Below are 19,415 nucleotides of genomic sequence, written 5' to 3'. Positions count from 1 at the left end.
TCAGGAAACAACAGGTGCTGGAGAGGATGTGGAGAAATAGGAACACTTTTACACTGTTGGTGGGACTGTAAACTAGTTCAACCATTGTGGAAGTCAGTGTGGCGATTCCTCAGGGATCTCGAACTAGAAATACCATTTGACCCAGCCATCCCATTACTGGGTATATACCCAAAGGACTATAAATCATGCTGCTATAAAGACACATGCACACGTATGTTTATTGCAGCACTATTCACAATAGCAAAGAGTTGGAACCAACCCAAATGTCCAACAACGATAGACTGGATTAAGAAAATGTGGCACATATACACCATGGAATACTATGCAGCCATAAAAAATGATGAGTTCGTGTCCTTTGTAGGGACATGGATGAAACTGGAAAACATCATTCTCAGTAAACTATCGCAAGGACAAAAAACCAAACACCGCATGTTCTCACTCATAGGTGGGAATTGAACAATGAGAACTCATGGACACAGGAAGGGGAACATCACACTCCGGGGACTGTTGTGGGGTTGGGGGAGGGGGGAGGGACAGCATTAGGAGATACACCTAATGCTAAATGATGAGTTAATGGGTGCAGGAAATCAACATGGCACATGGATACATATGTAACAAACCTGCACATTGTGCACATGTACCCTAAAACCCTAAAGTATAATAAAAAAAAAAAATTATAAAAAAAAAAGAATGTAACAAATGGAGAGGGACTCAGCATGACTAAAATAGTTGGAGCACAGAGTATCTTCCTACACAAGAAGGGAAGAAACAGTGCAGCAAACCAGGAAGATAAATACCTCCTGCCTTCCCTTTCCAGGTCCAGGGAGAAGTGAGTCATGGACCATGCCAGAAGAGACTGTTTCCTCCCTGTTGGGCTCCGATACTTGCAGTTGGTAGCCCCCACTTCGGTGGGAAATGATTGTGCATTAAGCATCATTTCTGCCCAAATTATTATTATTATTATTATTATTTCAAAACAAACCTAGAAGTTCCATCTTGGAGTGACTTGTTTTAATATTTTGTGGACATCTTAAATCCACAGCTTCACTGGTTGGGTCCAAACCCACAGTTGGACATTCCTTCAGCTGTACATTCTCCTGTGCTCACAGCATCTGCTTTTCAAAAGAGCTGATTTCACAGAGCTATTATACATCAGTGAGTGATTATGTTTGATTGAAACAAAATAAAGGAGAAGTTTTCTACGTTGATATTATGTTCCTACTTAGAGAAAATTGAAAATAGAACTTGAGAAGGCAAGGAACTTAAACTAAATGCAGAAGCTCATGAGTGAGAATTTTTCCATTCCTGATTTTTTTTCCAGGTAAAAGAGTCACTTAATTAATATGTACAAGGTGATCACTGTGTCCTCAGAACTATCCTGGAATTCCATTACGAATAAAAAACAGTTCCTGCCTTTGGATAGCTTTTAATAAATCAAAGGTCACTGAGTGAACTCCATGGACAGCTACTTGTACAGTGTGTTGCACTAGGTTTGGAGATGGGGGGTAAAAATAAATCTAATGCTTATTCTATAACTGACTTGCCGCCTTTCAAGTGAGTTCCTGGGTCTCAGGTTCGTCACTTGTGGAAGGCAGAGTAACAGTTCCTGCCTTGTACATCTCATAGAGATGTCATGTATATCACACAGAATAATGTTTGCACAGCCTTTGAAATCATTATGCAGTCCCCATCCTTAAGAAACCTGCTTTGAGGTCAGGGATACATGACAGAGAAATGTAAAATGACCAGTGAAGACCCCTGGGTGGTCTGTGTTCAAGTGCCAACTATTTGGTGGTTGACTTCAAATGCCATTGGAAAGAGAAGCTAAAAATGGAACCATCTGGTAAAAGTATGGATTTTTCAAAATATTTAGACATTTAGTGTTTTATAGCAACTCCTTATCTGCCATTCACATGTGTTGAAATTGATGCAATGAACATTCTTTACCATGTATCCTGAGGAAGGCCCGTTCTGTTAGGATTCCCCCAAAGGCAGTCTAGCTGCTTGGGCTTCAGCATGGCATACAGAATGTGGGGGGAACATTGGGGAGGGGCACTTACCAGTACCCCAATGTATACCTCAGTGCCATGCTAAGGGATTGACCTAATTCCTTGGGAAAGGCTATTTCCTACCTTTGATTAACTATATACATTTAAATTTTAGAGTAGGTCTTGGATCTATGCACCTGTGTGAGTATGGTGATTAACTAGCTTTTAATCTGATTCTACCTGCCACAGGCAAGTGAAAATGGAGCTTAAGGTACCTGGGAAAAATGTGTGAATTGTGATAGTTGCTTTCTAAATATAAAGGGAAAGGTTCCTTATACCGAATTTCATATTCCAGAGAATATGCACACATTATACATTAATTTAATAAAATCACAATCCCAGAAAAGAGACAATGTGACTTACTAGCTCTTTAAAAGATTTGGCAACTTGTGTAAACCATTGCACTCATTGTGGATCCCACCATCCATGATTCACAGCCCAAAGGGACTGCAGTTTGACTACATCATGGTTTACATTTTCAGTTTGTGAAGAATAAATGGTTGAGACTGAGTCCCAGCTGGTCTCCAGGAGATACATAGTTCCATGGAAAACTGAAAGAGCACAGAAACCAAATGTAGAGATGGCAGACAATTTTAGCTGTATAGTTTAGTTTCCATCAGGCCTGTTTTGATCTGTTATAGACCTGACCACGAGAACAAAAGCATCTTCTCTCACCAGGCTAACAGCTGTTTCTCTCTTCTAGTGTTCTGTTTCCTGTGGTGGTGGAGTGCGGATTCGCAGTGTCACATGTGCCAAGAACCATGATGAACCTTGCGATGTGACAAGGAAACCCAACAGCCGAGCTCTGTGTGGCCTCCAGCAATGCCCTTCTAGCCGGAGAGTTCTGAAACCCAACAAAGGCACTATTTCCAATGGAAAAAACCCACCAACACCTGAGCAGGACCCCCTAAAGCCTGTCCCTCCACCTACATCCAGGCCCAGAATGCTGACCACACCCACAGGGCCTGAGTCTATGAGCACAAGCACTCCAGCAATCAGCAGCCCTAGTCCTACCACAGCCTCCAAAGAAGGAGACCTGGATGGGAAACAGTGGCAAGATAGCTCAACCCAACCTGAGCTGAGCTCTCGCTATCTCATTTCCACTGGAAGCACTTCCCAGCCCATCCTCACTTCCCAATCCCAATACTTGAGCATTCAGCCAAGTGAGGAAAATGTTTCCAGTTCAGATACTGGTCCTACCTCCGAGGGAGGCCTTGTAGCTACAACAACAAGTGGTTCTGGCTTGTCATCTTCCCACAACCCTATCACTTGGCCTGTGACTCCATTTTACAATACCTTGACCAAAGGTCCAGAAATGGAGATTAACAGTGGCTCAGGGGAAGACAGAGAACAGCCTGAGGACAAAGATGAAAGCAACCCTGTAATATGGACCAAGATCAGAGTACCTGGAAATGACGCTCCAGTGGGAAGTACAGAAATGCCACTTGCACCTCCACTAACACCGGATCTCAGCAGGGAGTCCCCCTGGCCACCCTTCAGCACAGTAATGGAAGGACTGCTCCCCAGCCAAAGGCCCAGTACTCCCAAAACTGGGACACCCAGAGGTGAAGGGATGGTTACTGAAAAGCCAGCCAACACTCCAGTCCCTCTGGGAGGAGACCACCAGCCAGAACCCTCAGGAAAGATGGCAAACCATAACCACCTGAAACTTCCAAACAACATGAATCAAACAAAAAGTTCTGAACCAGTCCTGACTGAGGAGGATGCAACAAGTCTGATTGCTGAGGGCTTTTTGCTAAATGCTTCCAATTACAAGCAGCTCACAAACGGCCACGGCTCTGCACACTGGATTGTCGGAAACTGGAGCGAGGTAAGACATTTCCTACCCCAGGCCTGGTTTTACATGGAAAAAAGCTAGGAGTGTTAAATTCATGTGAAAATTTCAAAATGAACTTGCATTAAAATATATTCTACTGTGAAAACAAAAGGAAACAATCAGACCCATTCCCTCATCTCCTTCCTTAGCCCCCAACTCTTCAAATGGAAAAAAAATTATATAAATTATATAAGTTGTGAAGTTTTATAGATATATTGTCTAGCTTTTAATCTGATTCTACCTGCCACAACCAAATGAGAGTTCCTGCCTTGTACATTTCATTGGGACGTCATGTATATCACACAGAATAATGTCTGTGCAGCCCTTTGAAATCATTATGCAGTCCCCATCCTTAAGAAACCTGTTTTGAGGTCAGGGATACAAGACAGAGAAATGTAAACTGACCAGTGAAGACCCCTGGGTGGTCTATGTTCAAGTGCCAACTGTTTGGTGGTTGACTTAAAATGTCATTGGAAAAGGAAGCTAAAAATTTATATATAGGGAAGGAGAACAAATGCAGTGAGATACCGTGAAAAGTACCCTGAACTAAGTGGGAAGCCTGGGCAGTCGGCTGTGTGATTATGGCGAATTCATCTATCTTTCTGAGCCTTTTTTTTTTGCCTACAGAATGATAAGGCAGGTGTAGATTATCTCAAATGTTTCTTCCAGCTATAAACTGCAATGATCCTATGATGAAGGACGACTGAAAAGGCCTGAGTTCACATTTCAATCAAAAATCTAGTTTTGAGAATTGGTTTAAAATTGTGAAGTAATCACAGGTAGAATGGAAACCTAAGACAAAACTTGTTAAAACAATTGTATAGCTCACCATATCAGTGATTTTTTTCTTTTCTTTTTGGTTTGTTTGAGTGCTTGCATTTAAAAGATTCATTTTGCCTTATTGAAAGAATTAGAATATAGAGGAAGAAGAAAATAAGCATGATGACATCATGCTAGCCCCTATTTTCATGCTCCAGAAATTTGGCTAGATATTTGTCTTTCCATTTCTAGAACTAATTACATCCTTTGAAGCATCAAAATCATTTCTCACCTATTTGATATCTGAATATGCAGTATACAAACTTGTTAATGTAATGTAGCAATGCAAAAGAGGACTTTGCGGCAAAGTAATCACATGTTCAAATCATTCAGCATTTTTATGACGTTTCATGACTCATCTCCCCAGTTAAAGGGAAGTAAACTATTAACAGCTAATATAAAAGTTACAATTTAGGTATAACAATTTATAAAGCATGTAATTTACAAACCACTTTCACAGGTAGTCTCTTATTTTTTCCTTTTGATGGTCCTGATGAGTAGGTAAGTGTCTCACTGATACTGACTTACAAATAGAAAAAGAGATTTGTAACAGTTAACTGATTTCTCTGAAGACGCAATTGGATGACGAACCTTCTTTCTCTTCCCACTCTAATCTGCTATCTCTCTGGTGGATTTTAGCACCGATTGACAACTTAACTATATAAAATTCTTTTATATAAATTAATCAACATCATTGGTCATGGAATTGACTAGACGCAATAAATAGGTAAATTCAAACCACCTCCAGAATTTCTTACATCAAATAGTATAATTGCTTGCATTTGATCTATGTTTTCACTTTGATTTATGTTTGATTTCTAAAATGAGTTATCACATTTTCTGTCATCTTATCTCCATTTAGAGGTAAAGAATTCAGCTTCAGAGGTAGAAAAGATTTTCATGCTTACAGTTAGCCAATTTGTTGAAGGAAGGAGATGAATGGGTCTCATGACTCCTGACATTTTAGTCCTGTTTCTTTCCTAATCAGTTTCTTTCCTAAGCATGCATCAGGCTTTCTAAGCATGATTTTATGCTAATGAGCACAAATTTTCTCATTTAGTCCTTACCACAGTCCCGGGAGATTGGTAGTATTTTCCCTATTGTAGAGGCATGGAAACCAAAGCTGAGAGAATTTAAGTAGCTAGCCAGAATCGTACATACCTGTGAGCTACAGGGATTTGAACTCAGATAGATGGACTTCAGAACCCATGACCCCTGGCTCTGCAAATCAGAAAATATTACCATCCTCCATGTCTTTGATTTTATTTGTTTCTTCTTTGGTCATATTACATATGAAAATAATGCCAGTTATGTGGTGACCTTGGGTAGATAGATGAGAAAATGACACAGTTCACAAGAAAGTTCTTTAAAATAACATTGAGGCCACTCATGGTTACTTTGAGTTCACAGGGGCAAATTGTCCCTCTATTACCACAGTGGGTCCAGGCTAGATGTTTTGAAACAAAATGGATCTGTTTAGGTGTTTTTGAATTGATAGTATTCGGATTCCCCCAAAGGCAGTCTGGCTACTTGTGCTTCAACATGCCCTACAGAATGCGGAGGGAACATTGGGGAGAGGCACCTGCCAGTACCTTTCAAACAGTACTCTCAAGATATATATTTTCTTCCTAAATCATGGTATCCCTAAAGGGCAGATAAGCAGGCCCACTGTCTTCCTTCAGTTGACACAGTTTAGACAGTGTGTGGCTTCTGTGGACTGAAAAACAAAGAAAACAAGGGGTAGAAGTGGAGGCTAATTAATTTGTATTTTGATATTTAATTAATGGTGATAAGGTCTGAAAGCACCTACAATTAATGACACTGTGGGCCATGAGAATAAGACAGCCTAGGTCAAACAGAATATGAACGAGTAGGTGATAAAAGGCATACATGTAGAATTGATATCAGAACCATTAAAATATGAACGACATGTGTGTGTATGCCTATGTAATTAGACGTCACACTTGCCTACAGTCACACACATTAGGAAGGCTAGGCTTCTGTAACAAATAAAACCCAAGTAATGTCTCACCAGAAGAGGTGTTGACTTCTCAGTCACATGGTGATTCCAGTCTGCAGTGCTGATGGTAGAGGATGGTGCAGTCATTTGGGAACCCAGGCTGACAATGGCTCTACCATCTCCCATCATCAAATTTGCCCTGGGGTCACCATCCCAGTCAATCATCAGAAAGGGAAAAGGGCTTAGAGACACTCCTGCAGGAGGTTGTATGCTCCAAGCCTTGAAGTGGGACAAATCACTTCTGCCTACATTCCATTGTCTAGAACTAGGTCTCATGGCCAAACCAAACTCAAGGAAGCTGGGAAATGCAACACAATTATGTGCCCAGAAGAAGAAAAAGGATTATGGTGAATATCTAGCACTCTCTGCCACTGACTGTAGGTAGCCTATTCTGAAGCAATGAGGATTTTGACCTATTGGGAGATTATTGCAATATTCCAGATGAGGCATGAGAACTATAAGAATGTTCAGGATGAAGAGAGGAAAATATATCTAATATATATTTGAACTTAAAATCAGGGTTTGTAAATAATTGGATATGGGGAATGAAGAAGAGAGAGGAGAAAAGAAGGAGTCTGTCACTGACTTATTGACTTTTTTTGAGACAGGGTCTCACTCTGTCACCCACATTGGAGTGCAGTGGTTTGATTATAGCTCATTGCAATCCTGAACTCCTGAGCTCAAGCAGTCTTCCCACCTAAGTCTCCCGAGTAGATAGGAACGGGTGCCAACCACTGCACCTAGATAATTTTTTTATTATTTTTTGCAGAGGTGGGAGTCTTGCTATGTTGACCAGGCTAGTCTGGAACTCCTAGCCTCAAGCAAAATTCTGCCTCAGCCTCCCAAAGTGCTGAGATTATTGGCATGAACCACTATTCAATTTGGGTTTTGGCTATTCCACTTGAACTGACTGTCATTGACTATTCAATTTGAATCAACTATTTAATTTGAATTTTCGTTGTCTGCTGGGTGGTGCTCCTATGAACTGAAATTGTCTCTAAAAACAAATTGGTTGTATGATGACCCAGATGTTCGGTTTTTTTTCCCCATCCTCTTAACTTTTCATTCATCACCAAAACCCAGAGCAGTTGTGGAATTATGGAATTTAAATGTGTTTTAATTATTTTGTCTTGAGAATATTTAATACATGTTAATTAATTGATAAATGTTAATTGATTTAATGAGACATTACTATATCCATGCAAATTAAGCCAAAATGAAGTACGCATCAACTATGATTACTGTTTGAGCTCAAAGGTTAATTAACACGTTTTGATTATAGCAAATCATGATACAAAGAATTAATTCTATCTCAAATGTCATTATTTGACTTTGACAGAAATAGATGGTCTTATTGAATACATTATAGCTCACCAAAAAAAAAAAAAAAAAAAAAAACTGGTGACAGTGGTGGAACGATTAACAGCTATTAATTCCTGGCAGTTCAGCTAGAAAAAGAATATTGGCTCAGATTCTAGAGTTTTCAAAGCTGTAAGGACTATTTCTAGAATAGAGCTCCGCATTTGGCAAGAGTGCCCCCTCATGACAGGGCCTGGTGCCTGCTCCCTTCGTGCATGTTTTGAGAGAAAATGTTTAATAAATAGAACTGAAGGCCAGCGCGGTGGCTCACGCCTGTAATCCCAGCACTCTGGGAGGCTGAGGCCAGTGGATCACTTGAGGTCAGGAGTTCGAGACCAGCCTGGCCAACATGGCAAAACACTTCCTACAAAAAAAAATATAAAAATTAGGCGTGGTGGCGCATGCCTGTAGGCCCAGCTACTCGGGTGCCTGAAGCATGAGAAACACTTGAATCCAGGAGACAGAGGTTGCAGTAAGCCAAATTCGAGCCACTGCACTCCAGCCTGGGTGACAGAGTGACACTCTGTCTCAAAATAATATATAATAATAATAAATAGCTGTCAGAGAGGGCCAGGGTTCAGAATGAAAACTCTGAGTTTTGAGTTCCTCACTGTCCCTGATTTTTATTTCTGCCTATTCCTGAAGCTATTTATTTGGGATTGCCTCTCTCCATAATGAGTCACTTATCTCCCAATCACCACATCTTAGAGCCCGTAGAATCACCATTGATATCAATTTGCCTCTGTCCTACAAAAAAGAAAAAAGTTGTAATAGTTTTTCAAGTCAGTGTCACCTCATCATTCCTGTCCTCTCCTCTTTGTGTCCTCTGTTAGTCTAAGGCCCAGTGGTTTCTAATCTGTTGGTAGGAGGAATTTACAGATGAAGGAGGATGCTTTTGTTTGTTACAACGATGTGGGGGAGGGGCTGCCACTAGCATTCAATGTCTGAGAGGCATGAATGATAAAAGTCCCAGGACATTCAGGAAAGTCCCTCTTGAGGAAGAATTGTTGAGTCCCAAATGCCAATGGTACCCAACGGATGAGAGTGAAGGACCTGGGTTACCACTCCTGCTTAGAATACCTGCCCTTGCCTCCTTGCTGGTCTACACACCTCCAGCCTCTCCCGTCTCCTATCTTTTCCACACACTGTTGCACAAAACATGAGACTGCCAAATTCATCCTCCAAAAAGCTATTCTAATCATTCCTAACTCCTGCTCGTAAGTCTTTGATATCTCCTCATTTCACACTTATTCAGAAAAAATCTACTGTAACCCAATATCCAACAGCCTTCCCAGGCTTACATAATCAAGCTTTCAAAACATACTGCCTCCTACTTTTCTTCATCCATGCTAAGCTTCAACAGCTCAGTTGCCTTAAACCTCCTGCCTCTCCCAGTCTGGTGCCTCTATTCATGCCGGTTCCTCTCCCTGGAATTTCTTTCCCCTTCTCCTCTGCCCTTTTAAATCCTGCCTGTTCAGGATCAAGCTTTGAGTCTGATCTTGCACAAAGCTTTTCCTGATCCCTAAAACAGGAAGTGATTTCTAAAGTTCCTTGGGTGTGACCTGAAATCGCTCTTGCAATGTCCTCTCGCCTTCTGGCCTGTGGGAGGCTGTCCACAGCCCCATTGGACACAGCATATTCCTTTGTGTTTTCAAATATTAAGTAATTGATATAAAAGCTGAGCTAACACTGTAAGTAGGTAAAAACCTTGAAGCCGGACTTTCTGGGGTTTAGTCCTGACTCAGTAAATTACCAGCTGTACGTCCTCACTTTACCTCATTTCCCTCCTCTATGAAATGAGGATGATGATAATGCCCAACTTATATGACTTAGGAGATAAAAGGAATAACTATATGTGAGGTACTCAGAAGAGTGTCAGGCACATAGGAAGTACTCAGTAAGTGTTTGCTCTGATCCATATTTCCAAATAGAGAACGTCAGTGCTATGCAGTGTGCATGGGTATGGCTCTTATTTTGATAGAGACTCACCTCTCATTGAATTGCCTCATCATTCAGTCAGATCCTTTGGGCCAGTCAGTTAACTGTAAACTGTGTGGTCATGTAAAATGGAAGTGACAGCATAATTTTCCGCAGCATTTCAGAGCAGTGTTCATATGGTGCTGATGTGACCCCCAGCATTAGTTCCGGTTCTGAACACCTGGATACTGACCTTTGACTTGGTTAGTCAGTCGCCACAGGGTCACTAGGTGTAATGAGCCCTCATCCTCCAGCAGGCCAGCCTAGGTTTACTTTCATAGCAGAGGCTGGGGTCCAAGAGCAAAAATGGAAAGCACCAACTCTTGAGAACTGGAACAGCATCATCCACTGCATTCTGTTGGCCAAGGCAAGTCACAAGAACAGCCCTGATTCAAGAGCTGGAGAAATAAATTCCACCTCTGGATGACAGAAGCTGCAAAGTCTGCTTGCAAAGAGCATGGGTTTAAGGAAGTATGAACGACGCAGGCCATTAGTGCAATCAATCTATAGTACTTCAGCTGTTATCTCTATTACCTAGATACATAATATGATACAAAGAAGAAAGTGCTAGGAAGGTAATAAAAGAAAACCTAAAGAATTTTAAGGAGGAGAATATATTACCTCTACAAATGACCCACTTGGAAAAGATGATGATATAGTAGAAAATAATTTCTACTTTTCTCTTTCTGTGATCTACAGATTATCTACCTAAGAACTCTATTATGTTATATATGTGTTATAACACAAGAATGTGCACAAAATGAAATATAAAATTATATGGAGAGTGAAGGCCAGGTGCAGTGGCTCATGCCTGTAATCCCAGCACTTTGGGAGGCCAAGGAGGGCAGATCACCTGAGGTCAGGAGTTTGAGACCAGCCCGGTCAATATGGTGAAACCCTGTCTCTACTAAAAATACAAAAGTTATCTAGGTGTGGTGGCACACACCTGTAATTCCAGCTACTTGGGAGGCTGGGGCAGGAGAATTGCTTGAACTTGGGAGGCAGAGGTTGCAGTGAGCCAAGAACATGCCACCACACTCCAGCCTGAATATGCCACCACACTCCAGTCTCACTCCAGGGTGAGACTCCACCCCAAAAAATAAATAAATAAATAAATAATTATATGGAGAGTGAAGTTACAGCAAGAGAAACTTAAGTCTGGTCTTTATTTACACCCTATCAAAAGAAATCTTCAAGGATGTCATAGATGGAACTTTCACTCTTTCTTTTTTTTTTAGTTCAGCACTTTGTTTTGCTCATACAGAAACAGCCCTTTTTAATGAGGATGAGCAGGGGAGTGGGGATGCAAGAAAAATCAGTTACAGGAAAGAATCAGGCACAGAAAAGGGAACAAATTTTGTGATGGACATGTGCATGGTTTCAAAATGACCCCCTGCTAAACCTGAGATATTTAAGAATTGTAAACAAACAAAAACACTTTGAGGGGAATGAGCTGTATGTGTGGGAAAAGGCGACTGAGTTCTTCACCACCAGTGGATCGAGGGATGAAAAGCATCATGCTGTAACATCTTTCTAACTCCGAGTGTAATCTGAGGACCAACAGCATCGGCAGCACCTGGGAGCTTGCTAAAAGGCACAATCGCCTCCCCTCCCCAGACCTACTGAATCAGAATCTGCATTTAGCAAGGTCCCCAGGTGATTCCTATGGTCCCTAAAGTTTGAGGAGCACTACTGTAATAAATATTGTCCTGGGTTTCAGAGACAGAAAACCCTTTGGGCAGGTCAACTCTCAAAGCCTGTTTCTTCATCTACACCATAATGATACCAGTCTACAATGCAGGTTTGTCATGGAGAGAAATAAGTGAGATGGTATCATTCAGTGTTAGGGAGGAGAGGCAAGGGGCAGACACCTAGACCTGACATCCACTCTGAACAGCATTGGTAGGAAATGTGGCAGCTCGCCTGCCGCCCCCTGGGCAATCATGCCAGGATAATTAATTTGTTTTCTTTTGAGACAGGATCTCACCCTGGCACCTAGGCTGGAGTGCAGTGGTGCAATCATAGCTCACTGCAGCTTCAAATTCCCAGGTTCAAGCAGTCCTCGCAGCTCAGCCTCCTAAGTAGCTGGGAATGCAAGTACACAACACCACACCTGGCTAATTTTTAAATTTCTTTAGAGATGGGTGCTCCCTATGTTGCCCAGGTGATCTCAAACTCCTGGGCTCACAGGATCCTCCTGCCTCAGCCTCCCATAGTGTTGGGATTAAAGGCACGAGCCACTGCACCTGGCCTGCCAGGATAAGTTTTAAAGGGAAGCAAATTTCCATTTGCATTGAATTTTCCTTCTACATACAAATCAGGGTTTCTCAACCATGGCTGTTTGTTAAAATAAGCTGGGGAATTATTTTTAATACTGAGCATCCCTGGGTCCTACCCCAAGAAATTCAGATTAATTTGTGTGGGTGGGGTGCCCCAAGTGGTGGTAATTTTTAAAAAGCTCTATGGGCAATGTCAGTGAGCAGCCGGGACTGAGAACTGACCCCAGATCCCAGTGATGGGGCATGTGTGGGAAGGTGACACTCAGCCTCTGTCATCTCTCTCCTTCCCTGTCACAGTGCTCCACCACATGTGGCCTGGGGGCCTACTGGAGAAGGGTAGAGTGCAGCACCCAGAAGGATTCTGACTGTGCGGCCATCCAGAGACCTGACCCTGCAAAAAGATGCCACCTCCGTCCCTGTGCTGGCTGGCAAGTGGGAAACTGGAGCAAGGTAACTTATCAGGCTTGGCAGAGTCTTGGAGGCAGAGAAGGTGGGAATGGGTTGGAAAGGGAATCTTATATAAGCACTCGCTAAAGTCGTTTTTTTTCTTTGTTTTATTATACTTTAAGTTTTAGGGTGCATGTGCACAACGTGCAGGTTTGTTACATATGTATACATGTGCCATGTTGGTGTGCTGCACCCATTAACTCGTCATTTACATTAGGTATATTTCCTAATGCTATCCCTCCCCCCTCCACAACAGTCCCTGGAGTGTGATGTCCCCCTTCCTGTGTCCAAGTGTTCTCATTGTTTAATTCCCACCTATGAGTGAGAACATGCAGTGTTTGGTTTTTTGTCCTTGCGATAGTTTGCTGAGAATGATGGTTACAGCTTCATCCATGTCCCTACAAAGGACATGAACTCATCATTTTTGATGGCTGCATAGTATTCCATAGTGTATATGTGCCACATTCTTTTTTTTTTTTTTTTGAGACGGAGTCTCGCTCTGTCGCCCAGGCTGGAATGGGGTGCAATGGCGCAGTCTCGGCTCACTGCAAGCTCCGCCTCCCAGGTTCACGCCATTCTCCTGCCTCAGCCTCTCCGAGTAGCTGGGACTACAGGCGCCCGCCACCACGCCCGGCTAATTTTTTTTGTATTTTTAGTAGAGACGGGGTTTCACTGTGGTCTCGATCTCCTGACCTCGTGATCCGCCCGCCTCGGCCTCCCAAAGTGCTGGGATTACAAGCGTGAGCCACCGCGCCCGGCCTCTTAATCCAGTCTATCATTGTTGGACATTTGGGTTGGTTCCAAGTCTTTGCTATTGTGAGTAGTGCTGCAATAAACATACGTGTGCTTGTGTCTTTATAGCAGCATGATTTATATTCCTTTGGGTATACACCCAGTAATGGGATGGCTGGGTCACGTGGTATATTCTAGTTCTAGATCCCTGAGGAATCGCCACACTGTCTTCCACAATGGTTGAACTAGTTTACAGTCCCACCAACAGTGTTTTTTTCTGCCTTTCTGCTTCCCTTTTGCCTCTTATAAAATCAGGGATGAGCAAATCATGGGCATTACTATAGTCCTACTTCAAGTTACACAGAAGTCTTAGAAGTACAGAGTTTTTATTAACCCACATGTGGTAACCCACCTGTCCTTTCTCTTGCAAGATAAACCAGAAAAGTTAAGTTTGGGTTATTAATTGCTTCTCCAGCATGCAATGCTATTTCTATATTACTTCAATTTAGCATTTTAATGAATAATCCTATATTATCATGTATATAATTAAATCATTAATCACCTGTGCTTTACAAAGCAAATATATGGTTTAATATTCCAGACCCAAAATGAAATGAAAGCTGAGATATAAAGAATAATTTGGTCTTTAAAAGCGTACTCCCTGCACTGATCTTCTTATTTATTTTTATTTTTATTTTTTTGAGATGGAGTCTCGCTTTGTCACCCAGGCTGAAATGCAATGGCGTGATCTTGGCCCACTGCAACCTCTGCCTCCCGGGTTCAAGCGATTCTCTTGCCTTAGCCTCCTGAGTAGCTGGGATTACAGGCACCCACCACCGTGCCAGGCTGATTTTTGTATTTTTAGTAGAGATGGGGTTTCACCATGTTGGCCAGGCTGGTCTTGAACTCCTGACCTCAAGTGATCCGCCTGCCTCGGCCTTCCAAACTGCTACAATTGCAGGCGTGAGCCACCGCACCCAGCCATACTGATCTTTTTAAAGTGCAATTTTACCATTTTTGCTAATCTTACTGTGATTACTCATTTTGCTGTGCTGTCTCCATAGTTCCTTGTGAAAAGAATGTATCAGGTTTTCAGATTAGTTAGCCTTGGTGCTTTGAGACACTAACTAGGCCTGATCTGTTTGTCATGCTGGACTAGGGCTTAGCCAGCTCTTGGGGGATAATTCAGGGCTATAAGACACTGGTCAGCGGTGAGATTGAGGGCCAGTTGGCAGGTAGGGAGTACAGAGGTGTGAGCTGTGCATATGCCTGTTTGCCATACATGCTCAACTCTAGGAAGCCTGGTAGACCCGTGTCTTCTCTCCAGGGAGCTGGTTCCTCTTGATAGCTGAGACACGGGAGAAAGGAAAAGAAAGAGCTACCCAAGAGGTTTAGGGAAGCTGATGTCACCTCTAGACATTTGTTTCTTCATCTAGTGAAGAGCTCATGTCCCCAGACAAACAGGACCCAGAGGTGTTGCACTGGGCATTTCTGTCTCTGGTTCTCCTGGAGGACTTACCATCAGACAGGAACATGGGATGCTACTGTCTGATGGTCGGTCTTTAGGACCCTTTCCCAAAGCAAGGCTCTGGTCTTTGGAAGAGAGGGGTTGTGAGGCTACTCCTTGAGAAAATTACCACCTTCTTTCTCTTTCTATATCATTTTTCTTTCAAGAATCGATACTGGTCTTTTTTATTTCTCTTCGAACTCATAACAAACTCAGGATCCGAAAAGGACTGAAAGTTTGGCTACAACTTCTCTTCCATATCAAGAGAAATCTCAAGAAACATCTCATATCCCTGAGCTTGCCAAATGTTGACCAAGTCCTAAAGTTCCACTTTCCCCTCACTGGGAATAATCATTTCATTGGAAATTACATGACTCATGAAAAGGAAAGATATGTGAAATAGCTTGTGTTTTGAAAAGGTCAGCTCCAGCCTGAGGGAGTCTAGCCAGTGCAAACCCTGGATGAGAGATTAGCGAGCTCATCTCTGGAGTCCGGCCTCCTAAGGAAAGCCTGGCTTCACTCCTTGCCTGGCCTATAGGGTCTCTCTCATGCCTCTCCCTCTCTCTCTCTCATGGCCTATAGGGTTGCAGATATATTGATTAATCTCTGTAGTGCCCTGAGTGGTTTTGTAGGAGTTATTTCTGACACATCATCAAATTCAACTAGAATGAGGTAACTACTATATCTAAAATCTAATCCTCAAAATCACTCTATTCCTACCAGTAAAGAAAGTGTCTCTTTTATTAGCTAATAGATAAACCTTATATCAAAGACACTATGTAACTACTGATGGTCAGTTGCCCTGATTTTTGTTTTTTCTGACTACTATTATGGGTATTGCATACATCAGCAGTCCCTAACCTTTTTAGCACTGGAGACCAGTTTTGTGATCTCTACAAAATTCTTTTTCCACAGACTGGGGGAATGGTTTTTGGGTGATTCAAGCACATTACTTTTATTGTGCACTTTATTTCTATTATTATTACATTGTCATATATAATGAAATAATTATACAACTCACCATAATGTAGAATCAGTGGGAGCCCTGAGCTTGTTTTTCTGCAACTAGACGGTCCCATCTAGGGGTGATGGGAGACAGTGACAGATCATCAGGCATTAGATTTTCATAAGGAGTGTGCAACCTAGATCCCTTGCATGCACAGTTCACAATAGGGTTTGCATTCCTATGAGAATCTGATGCTGCTGCATTAGGTCGTGATCAGGCAGTAATGTGAGCAATGGGGAGCAGCTGTAAATACAGATAAAGCTTTGCTTGCTTGCCCGATGCTCACCTCCTGCTGTGCAGCCTGGTTCCTAACAGGCTGAGATATAACAGACTGGGGATTGAGGACCCCTGGCATACATGGCTTGTCTTTCCTAGAGATATTAACTTAAATTTTATCTTAAATCTTGAGTATTGAGACCCCTTTTTCTAATTAGTTTTTTTTTTTGAGATGGGGTCTCACTTTGTCACCTAAGCTGGAGTACAGTGGCCCACTCACAGCTCACTCCAGCCTCAACCTCCTGGGCTCAAACAATACTCCTGCCTCAGCTTCAAGTAGTTGGAGACCCCTTTTTCATATGGATGTCTAAAGTCCAAATCATGTGCTAGGAAAGATTTGAAGGCCTTCCCTCTCAGTTTCACTAATTCTGATAGGCCTTTTATGCTCTCTTTGTGGCAGACCTCCAAAATCTAGAGCAGGAAAGAGGATCCCTGGTTTTGCCTTAAATATCCAGAGAGTTTAGATTCTGCCAAATTGATCATTTCACAGATACTTTCTCAGAAAGAAAAATTCTAATTTTACCTGGAATTTTCTGCATTATTCCAGCAATCTCTCCTCCAGATCCAGAAACACTTTAATTCTCATAGGATGACAGGGTATGGTGCAGCCTCACCTGAACCCACAGGTATCATACCTGAGGCATCCAGGTTACTCACCAGGAACTTCTACCACTGTGATTGCTGTCTGGATTGCAATTGTTTTACTGTCTTATTTCTCTCATACCATTCTTCTTGATGAAGCCTGATAGAACTGCTGTGAACATTTTCTCATATACATATGTCAGGGTCATGACTACACCAAAGGTCATGTTGCAGTCCGAAGGGAGTGGGTGGATGAGCAGAAAGAACACTTGGGGGCCATAGGCTGGTGAAAAATTATTTTATTCAGCAGCAAAACTCTCATCAGCAGCTTTTTCACACTGTCTGCCCCATCTGGGCTGCTTAGTCCGGCTCCCACACACAGCTGCATGGCTGGCTCTCCCTTGCTTTCAGGGTCAGCAGCTTAACTCTTTCTTTCTCTCTGGGCATGAGCGAGCCGAGCTGTGTCCTGGCTCCCCTCTGTCCATCTTTGCAGATGGACAGCTTTGGCTGTCTCTCTTTCTCTTGGTGCAGCGTGACCGCACAGTGTCAAACAGGGCGATTATACCTTTTACAGACAACAGTGGCTTAGAGCCAAGTGATGGCCTTCCCATGTTATGGCTCCATGGCTGTGATAACAAGTGGAGTTACACACCTGCACTCTAAACTTGCTGAGTCACAAAGGATGTAAACATCCTCCCTCGGCCTATCCTTCACCAAAGCACAGCCATGTTCCTTACAACATGACAGAGGACTGAGACATTCAGATCTCTACCTTTCCAGTGTCTGGAAGTAGTTTATCACAGTGGCTTTCTTCCTTTTCGTGCATTAATCTGTCTGAAACAAAATCAAGGTTGTCATCCTCAGGTTTGTCCCAGAGGCAGTCTTGGAAAAATGCAATTCTGCAGTATTGAATCCCAGAGGGGCTTGACTTGGAATCAGACATATCTGGGATGATAACCCTACTCTGTCACTAATCAGCATGTGACACTCCCTGTTCATCTAACTACTTAGGAGCTTTAGTTTTCTCGCCCCTGAAATGAAGTAGATGATATTGCCTCTACTTACTTTGTTGAGTTGTTGTAAGGATCAAAAGAGGAAATGTGTGCGATGCACTCTGTACATGATAAAAGACCATTCAAACAAGGCCCTGGACAAACGTCAAGCTCTAGGTAAAGGTTAGGACTGGCTATCGGACATTTACTAATCTCTTGCTTCCTGTACTTGGGGCGGGAGGCCTGTGGACAGGTTAGGGAAGTAAGCCCTGCCAGTGGAGAAACTGGCCTGAGAAGGTGTTCACTCCCCAGTACTACACAGTCAGGGTGCTCAAAGTGTTCCTGAACTCTGGAAGACTTGACCTACCGTGGATGCTAGTACTGCCATGTGCCTGACATTGCACGGAAGCTTTGGATAAACAATTTTATTTTTACCATAATACAGGACTTTATAATTCCCACTAAGGAAACTAGGGCTTAGAGTATTTAAATCACCAATATACACTTGATCACAAAACTAATATTGAATAGTCTCAATTCTAAGAAACCATCACCTGGGGGATTATGTCATTTTAATTACAACTTTTCAGAAAGAAATGAACCACTACAAAATTAATATGTACATCAGTTGTAGGAAACATGCCAGTTTCAGAATGTTAAAATTTGTATGGGGGAGGCTGGGCGCAGTGGCTCATGCCTGTAATCCCAGCACTTTGGGAGGCCAAGGCAGGCAATCACTTGACCTCAGCAGTTCAAGACCAGCCTGGGCAATATGGCAAAACCCCGTCTCCACTGAAAATACAAAAAAAATTAGCCCGGCTTGGTACAGCGCATGCCTGTAGTCCCAGCTATTCGGGAGGCTGAGGTGGACGGATCACTTGAGCCCAAGAGGCAAAGGTTGCAGTGAGCCAAGATTCCGCCACTGCACTCCAGGCTGGGCAACAGAGTGAGACCCCCCTCTTAAAAAAAAATCATATGGGAGAAAAAGTGATTCTTCTGATGGAAGAAATGTAGTAAGAGATAATAATGAGCTTGAAAAATCCTCAGCTGGGTTTGACAGCAAAACCGTGCATCATCTGCACACTTCCTCACCGACATTTTGTCTGTTTCTTCTGAAGTTTTGGGAACTGCTGATTTGACAACCCCTTTATTACTTCTGTTAGAATGAACATTGCCCTTTTCGTAGCTAAGTCTAGCAGATCTTGATTTATTTCTGAAGTATATCAGAAAGATTTTTACTTTTTTTTGTAATAATCTCTTCCCACATAAGCAACATTGCCATTTTATTTTAGCGGTAACTTTATCATCTAAGTTATTTGCTGGAAAGTAACAGGAAGTGACAGCCTTTCCTTATGGCCTTGGATTTCATGTATTTACGAACTAGTCCTTCTGTCTTATTCTAGTTCCTGTCTCCATGTTTATTGAATTTTACAGATTGTCTATGGCAGTGCTGCATTTTATGGACCTGAATTTTTACAAATGAATGAAATGGGGGAATAGCCTTTGTTTTGCTAAATACAGACAAACCATACTT

At 42.4% G+C, this 19,415-nt stretch overlaps 1 protein-coding gene across 2 annotated transcripts in view; it reads left to right on the top strand.

Moving 5' to 3' along the window:
• Positions 1 to 19,415, top strand: part of ADAMTS12 (ADAM metallopeptidase with thrombospondin type 1 motif 12) — a 364,317-nt gene that overhangs the window by 313,691 nt on the left and 31,211 nt on the right. For both annotated transcript variants that reach the window (XM_032135811.1, XM_032135809.2), the window contains 2 exons: positions 2,752 to 3,879; positions 12,637 to 12,789. In XM_032135811.1, coding sequence (XP_031991702.1) covers positions 2,752 to 3,879; positions 12,637 to 12,789 — 1,281 coding nt within the window. The remainder of the gene's footprint in view (positions 1 to 2,751; positions 3,880 to 12,636; positions 12,790 to 19,415) is intronic.

This window comes from Hylobates moloch, unplaced genomic scaffold (genome assembly GCF_009828535.3).
Source record: "Hylobates moloch isolate HMO894 unplaced genomic scaffold, HMol_V3 SCAFFOLD_17, whole genome shotgun sequence".
NCBI lineage: Eukaryota > Metazoa > Chordata > Mammalia > Primates > Hylobatidae > Hylobates > Hylobates moloch.
This window is presented reverse-complemented; position numbering and strand designations above follow the sequence as displayed.